The sequence below is a fragment of the Nuphar pumila genome, chromosome 2 (genome assembly GCF_984573655.1).
Source record: "Nuphar pumila chromosome 2, dmNupPumi1.hap1.1, whole genome shotgun sequence".
NCBI classification, from domain to species: Eukaryota; Viridiplantae; Streptophyta; class Magnoliopsida; order Nymphaeales; family Nymphaeaceae; genus Nuphar; species Nuphar pumila.
Window position 1 is genome coordinate 71,406,032 of NC_143250.1, and position 7,558 is coordinate 71,413,589.

The 7,558-nt window shown below is 35.5% G+C and overlaps 1 protein-coding gene across 1 annotated transcript; it reads left to right on the plus strand.

The window, feature by feature from the left end:
* Positions 1-346: 346 nt before the first annotated feature.
* Positions 347-7,049, plus strand: LOC149845736 (chloroplast stem-loop binding protein of 41 kDa b, chloroplastic-like). The gene is made up of 10 exons (XM_089997716.1): positions 347-581; positions 1,235-1,369; positions 3,614-3,700; positions 3,861-3,951; positions 4,078-4,132; positions 4,574-4,634; positions 5,174-5,395; positions 5,909-6,025; positions 6,121-6,210; positions 6,652-7,049. The coding sequence occupies exons 1-10, from the start codon at positions 471-473 to the stop codon at positions 6,829-6,831; spliced, it is 1,149 nt and encodes a 382-aa protein (XP_089853842.1). The 5' UTR covers positions 347-470; the 3' UTR covers positions 6,832-7,049.
* The last annotated feature ends 509 nt before the right edge of the window (positions 7,050-7,558 follow it).

Here is a 7,558-nt window from a genome sequence, read left to right on the forward strand (position 1 = left end):
TCCGGCAGCTCTCTTTTTCTTTGGACGGAAAGGGGTCAGCCCCTTTTTCCGGCAATCACAGGTCGAGCTTATCGGGCATGACGGGATATCGGCAGGTCACGGACACCCTCAAAGAAGCCTGTCTCGATAGGTGTCGGACAGGGCCTGACCCGATAATAATCGGGTCGGGCTCTCGGCGGCTACTCAAAGTAACCGAGCCTGTCGGACTCGTTATCAGCGGGCCCGGCCAGGCTGGGCACGATGTCCACCCCTGAACATGATTCTGTGTCACTAGTACCATGGCATTTCATGTCCTTTTCACCAGGGAAAGTTTCATTAACATCCCAAAAACAAAGGGGTTATAAACGAGAGGCTGTGGATGTAACTAATACGGATGTTAGCTTATTGGAAGAGAAGAAAAGGATGATTGCACCACACAAGCCTTCACTCACCAACCAGACCAAATTGGAGGCACCAGCAAGCCGTTCATCATGGCTAGGGTGGTTGCACATGCCTCCCTCAAACCAGCTCTCTCATCCAAGCCCTCTCTTCCTTCTTCATCCTCTGATTTCAACGGCGTTCGCCTTGCTGTTCCAGCCAAGGTGATCACCAAATATCTGCTTCTCGTTTCTTTCATCATTATCCTTAGGAATCATTTTGATTGTTAATTTAGAGAAAAGTATGATGAATTGATCCCAAATTTCTTAGTTTAGATGATAAGTTCAAATCTTTCCAACTACCATGTTCGCTTCACTAGCTGTTAATCATGTTGGTAGTGCTTAAATTTTCACTGAAAGTAACTTGCTCGATGAAATAAGAGAACATTTTCAGCCCTCAGGTCTAGATGTAGTTGCTACTAACACCAGTACTGCCATAGATACTACTGCTGCTATTTTTACTACTATACAGTTTCATTATTCTTAAGCCTGTTAGAAATAATAATTGGTCTTCCTGTTACTGTGAATTTCAATTTTAGACATTTTTGAATTTTATTTTATTTTTATTTCAATGGCATTTTACTGATTCAAATCCCCATCAGCCAAATTCTTTTTCTTCTTCTCAGCGATTGATAGAGCATGCGGGTTTGTATAGAACTTAGGCTTAACAAAGGGATTTCCACCAGTTTCTACGACATGTTGATGTTTTACTTGATATTACAATCAATGGGATAAATGAAAAAAAAAATGGTACATTGTTAAGTTCATTCCGACTACTGGGATGACATCAGCACATTTTACTGCTCTTGTTTCTGCAGTACAAAGCACAGACATGGCAACGAAAGGGAGTGATTTTGGTAACAGCATCCAGTGCAAAGAAGATCCTCATAATGGGTGGTACCAGATTTATTGGTGTATTTTTGTCAAGATTACTAGTCAAGGAGGGGCATCAGGTATGCAAATAGCATTAGTGGGTTAAAATTTCCGAAACTTACATGAATTACAAATCCTTGCTCAAGAATGAAAAGCTATTTAAAATTTCAAAGTGGATATTGGATGCTGTATTCCTGAAAGGTAAATATGCAGAGTGATCATTGTGAAGTGCTTCCATTTTAAACCAACTCAGAAGCAAAAATGGTGATTCACTATTCTATGATTTTTGAAATGGAAAGATCAAATTATGCAATTCAATGCTACCTTTGCCGCTTGAAAGTCACCAATGCCATGAAGATAAATTCCTATTGCTAATACAATGTGTTTGTTGTTGAGAAACTCTATTTTGATGACACATAATATGATATACTGTCTTATTTGATTTCATATGATATGATAATATGTCTTCTTGAAAAATGTTATATTATGACTGGATATGTTTTGCCATATATCTAACGAGTATTTGATGCAAGGATATCTCACCCCAAAAAAGGATGGAGACCTCCTGTTCAAGTACAACCGTGGTGCAATCATACTCCTTGAAGAAAAAGCTTGATGAGCCATGCATTCCTAAAGATCATCTAAAGAGATCGGCTACCTCAAGATGAATACCTTTTTTCTTCTTTAGAGTCATATGTAACACAACCTTCAAAACCATGCATATTGCATATTACATACTCATTCATAAAAGCTATATTTCATAAAAGTATACGATAGTTTCAAAAAGCTCCTTTTTGAAAAAAAATAATTGTACCTTCTTACAACCCTTTATAAAAAAAGTATTTTGACATGATTTCAAAATGTAATAATTGTACCTTCTATCATATACAAGACAACTTGAAAAGTAATGATTTTAAATAAGTAGGAAAAAGACAAAACATGGAAATCGGCTAGACAAAGAGAAACAAATATAATATGTTTTGAAAAGACTTTAGTTACCTTTTTACAACTCAAAGATGTCGACTTACTTGAAGTCATCATTCTCTTTGTAAAACATTAAATACTTCCTCTAAAGATCTTTTTTATAACTAGTTTAATCCTACTCAAGAATGTCGACTTGCTTAGAGTCTTCATTCTCTCTGTAGACATTGAAAAGCACATCATAAAGAAAACTCTTGATATGACTATGTACAAATAAAGATCTCAAAGCATTTATTGTACTTACACTTATTTAAGTAAAGAAGTGACAAATTCTAAATAAAATACTTTAGTACTACAAATCATTAATTAGTATAAAGACAAAACTACATGATGGCCTACAAATCCAACGTTCAATGTACTATTGTAAGAAATAGACTTTTTACATAAAATATATCATACCTAAAAAGTTACAACGACTAGTGTACCCCAAATATTACTTTTATGGAAAGAAGACTTTTTCGTAAATCCATAAAGATGTTTTTTGAAATGACTTGACATCTCACATCCTAAAAAGACTATCATTTCAAAAAGGCAACGATTATTTTTCTAAAGGCTATATAAACACAAATCAAATAACTTATTTGACATGGACATGTGAGCTTACAACGAGAAAAATTCCTATTCGATATTTGAAAGAGAGCCTAAAAAAAAAAAGAAAAGAAAGAGAAAAAGTCAAGAATAGCTCTTTGACAAAGAGTATCCTCTGAGTGAAAAGAACAGAACATTCTGAGAATCCTTCATTCGTGCATTCATATCATTCTGAAGGTTCTATAGGAAGTATTGTAACTTTCTGTTATTCACTGTATTCCTTCTTTGTTTAAAGAAGTAGACCTCTGAGAAAGAGGGTGTTGTCCTTCTCTGTTGAGAGAAGAAGACCTCTGTGCAAGAGGGTGTGCCCCTTCTCTGTTGAGAGAAGAAGACCTCTGAGGAAGAGGGTGTTATACTATTTATCCGGTGACTCGGATGTTATAGTGGAAAGCTCAAGTGGTTTGCTTGGGGACTGGATGTAGGTCAGGGTTTTGACCGAACCAGTATAAATTCTGTGTTTTTGTGTTGTGACTTTATTGCATTATATTTTTAATTTATCGATCATATCAGAATTTCACTATTCACCCCCCCTCTAGTGGAATTTCATTTGTTTGGGTATTGGCTATAAGAGCTTGCCCATTCTCTTTATAAATGTCTCTGATGCTCCCATAAAGTTTATGTAATTTCACTTTGAAGAGAACTCTTCTGCCACAAAAATTACACTCTCTTTAATCCATATATAAGAATTGTTTTTGTCCAAGGCAAGCTTTAATGGTTTCAATTTTGTCATCACACATCTAAATCTATTATTTCAGATCACCTTGTTTACGAGGGGTAAGGCATCTATCACACAACAACTGCCAGGAGAATCAGACCATGAGTATGCAGACTTCTCATCCAAGGTAAATGTTTAGTTTATGATATTGATAATGGACATTTAATATATGAAGTTCAATTTGTCTTGTAAATTCATTGTCCGATTTCCACCAACCATCTTATATATTGGATCCCACTTAGACCAATGCACCTACTATTCATTTTATTGTTCTTTCAACTATGTAGGTGTTGCATTTGAAAGGAGATAGGCAGGATTTTGATTTTGTCAGAACCACACTTAAAACGACAGATTTTGATGTCGTGTATGACATAAATGGTATGAATAAACTATAATTTCACTTGCAATGTGAGATTTCTATGTTGGAAAATTTATACTGACTGTTTCCAAATGGTTATTCTCTTCTTTTAATCTTTGTTAATCCAAGTTCTTGCTAATTAATAGGAAGAGAAGCTGTGGAGGTGGAGCCCATACTAGATGCATTGCCAAAGCTGGAGCAGTAAGTCTTAACTAATCGCATAATGAAAACTTATGCCCCCATTATATGAAATGTTTAGAATAATGAGCCAAGTACTAAAGTCTGACAAAAACTGATGTTATCCCTTTCTTTATGTTAAAAAAAGTTAAAAAAGAACATATCACAAAGCGTTGAAAAAGCTTCATATTTAGAATACTATATTATCATAATTATATCATGATATTTTTGAGATTCAGTTTTATGTTTTAAAAAAATACTGTAAAGAATAAATAATTGAAAATAAAAAAAATTAGAAAAAATCTGGTCAAAATTGCTATATTATAAAGGTACTCAATGAACTGAATATATCATCATTTTCATGTTTCGTCAAATGATTTTATATAGATATATATGTGCCTACATATGTATGAATGTATTATGCTCATTTTCCTTTGCCTTTTATTGAGTCTTTTCTGATGTCAGGTACATATATTGTTCTTCAGCTGGGGTGTACCTAAAATCTGATCTATTGCCACATTTCGAGGTAATTTATTTCACAATTGCAAGCATGTATGTTCCATATTCCTGTAGCAACAATGGGGAATGACCTACCATCCTTTTTATGTTGAGACCCAAGCTGACAAGGATAATAGCACCTCCCATATGGCAAAATTCAGGTTGCTGTTGTCAGAAAGAGGCCAAATCTGTGACTTATATTTAAACTTCATCATATCTAATCATATGTAGTCACACAATTCAGTGGATTAATCATTGTCATGAAAACCAAAGGTAAAATGGAAATCTAAATGTCCAATTCTTTCTTGCAGTTTGCATAGTAAATAACATTGGATCCTGCTTAACCTGACAAAAACCTCTAACCAACTCAACCTCAAGTTGTAACAAACTTCCCTAAATCACCAAAATGCCAGAGTTTCCAAAAGTAGTGAGAAACTGAATGTGGGTATCCTGGTCAACATGGTGAATTGGTTTTAGTTTATCAAACTCACTGTCCTGTTTACAAAACAATCTGGTTCATAAATGAATTACTGTTTCTTAATACTTTGATGCTGCTGGATTTGTAAGACTGATGCAGTTGATCCCAAGAGCAGACACAAAGGGAAGTTGGAGACAGAGAGTTTGTTGGATAAGAGAGGAGTTAATTGGACCTCAATCAGGCCAGTATACATCTATGGACCATTGAATTACAATCCTGTTGAAGAATGGTTCTTCCACCGTCTCAAAGCAGGTCGGCCAATTCCAATTCCCAACTCAGGCCTTCAAGTGACTCAACTTGGGCATGTCAAGGTTTGCTAGAAGATTTTTCAAGATTTTGCAAAAATCACGCATCTCCTAGTATGCGATTCAGTTTAGCATTCATAAAATAACTGTCTGCCATCCATTTTTTGAATATACACATGAAATCCAATTCTCATGGATTTCATGAATGGGAGTCCATGAACAGGTTAAGACTGGTGATTTGGCACAATGAGTATATCCAAGTTATTTTATTTGTGTCCCTGGTGACAACCTAGTTGCATTGGGTCTGTTGGTTGCTGTGCAAATTGGTATCAGCAGAACTGAAGGCTTTCAGGCCTCGAATTCTGTTGCACATATGACCAAGGCCAAGTTTCTGAAATCATCATTCTGTTCACTGATTCACATTGACATTTGATTTTTCAGAGAACTGAGATTATATTGAGAATGCTTCACTTAATTGACAAAGAATGCAGAAAATTACAATGTCCATATAAAACCTCCAGGACCTGGTTATTAAATATCCAATACAAAATTAAGCTATTTTTAAAATGAAAACTTCAGGACCTTGCTCAGGCCTTTGTTACGGTTCTTGGTAATGAGAAAGCTAGCAAGCAAGTCTACAACATTTCTGGGTTGAAGTATGTTACTTTTAATGGATTGTCAAGAGCGTGTGCTAAGGTAATGATTATTGATCACGATTTTCCAAGTATTTAGAAATTGAAATGCTGAAAAGTAAATCCCATTGATTGAATTTTAACTTTCTTCTATTGCAGGCTGGTGGATTTCCAGAACCAGAGATAGTTCACTATAATCCGAAGGAATTTGATTTTGGGAAAAAGAAGGCATTTCCATTTAGGGATCAGGTATGGGCAAATGCAAATATGTTACATCATATTCTAAAAAAACCATTAACAAAATGGTTACATGTTCTACTTCTATTAATATAAATTTACAGTTTTTGTGTGAAAATATTTTTTTCCCAAAAAATGAATAGTTACATATTCTACTTTTGTTAAAGATATTTTGACAGTTTTTATGTGAAAAATTTTCCCAAAGAAAGAATAAAGAATTCATGTTTTGATGTACAACTTGGAGTTCTCTCTGCCAAATTAACTCAAAAATTGCTGAAATTGATGCCTGCTTAATTCATTCTAGAATCTCAATAGGCGATCCCTCATGCATCCAGCTTGCAAGCTAGTCCATCCAACTTAAAACTGTGTGTGTGTGTGTGTGCCTGCTCATGAAGACAAAAGCTGGCTTTCTTGGCATTGTAAAGTAACTCAAATTGATCTCTTAAATTGCAGCATTTCTTTGCTTCAATTGAGAAAGCCACCAGGGAGCTTGGATGGTCGCCAGAATTTGACTTAGTAGAAGGTCTCGCTGACTCATACAATCTCGACTTTGGCCGCGGAACTTTTCGAAAGCCAGCAGACTTCTCCACTGATGACATGATCCTCAATAGAACTCTTGTACTTCAAAGCTAATCCTCCTTCCCAACAACCCACCCCACATCAGAAAAGCAAGTCTGTACGATTTGAAGCATGATGGCTTGGAGTTCTGATCCAGTTATAAACCTGAAGATATTGCTATTCATAAATTTTTTAAAATAACTGCATGTGGTTATGCTTATAGCAGTTTCACTGGTTCATACAGTTGGTTTAAATATATCATATTTCGATCGTTGGCTCCCCTCAAATAAAAACACTGATACCACCAACGCAGTAGTAAAACTTCTCAGTGTCAAGCGCATACCACTGGGGTGTGTATAGTGCTACTTGAAGCAAGGGTCATGCTGAATTCAGACAGGAAAGAACTTGATAGCCATCTTGGTACTATGATGTTCCTCACACTGCATAGTTGATTGATGAAATAATAATTGGTGGACCAGCAATCGTTATGTAGTTTCAATTGGTATGTGATGTATTTAGAGATGTAAACAGTTCACATTCGGCTCAGATCTTGCCAATACCATATCCGACTAATCAGATGCTAGCTGAACGGATTTGAATTTGGATTCAAATTCAGACAGTGAAATGCTCATACTAAATCCAGTTTTTTACATGTAAATGGATTCGGATATGGTCAAATCTTGATATTTGTTGGATTCTGTAACTAAAAATCAAAACCATATGTGCATCTGATTATAATCAGATATGGTTTTGGCTTACCAAATCTGACTAAACAGTCAGATTCGCTAGGATATAGGAAAAA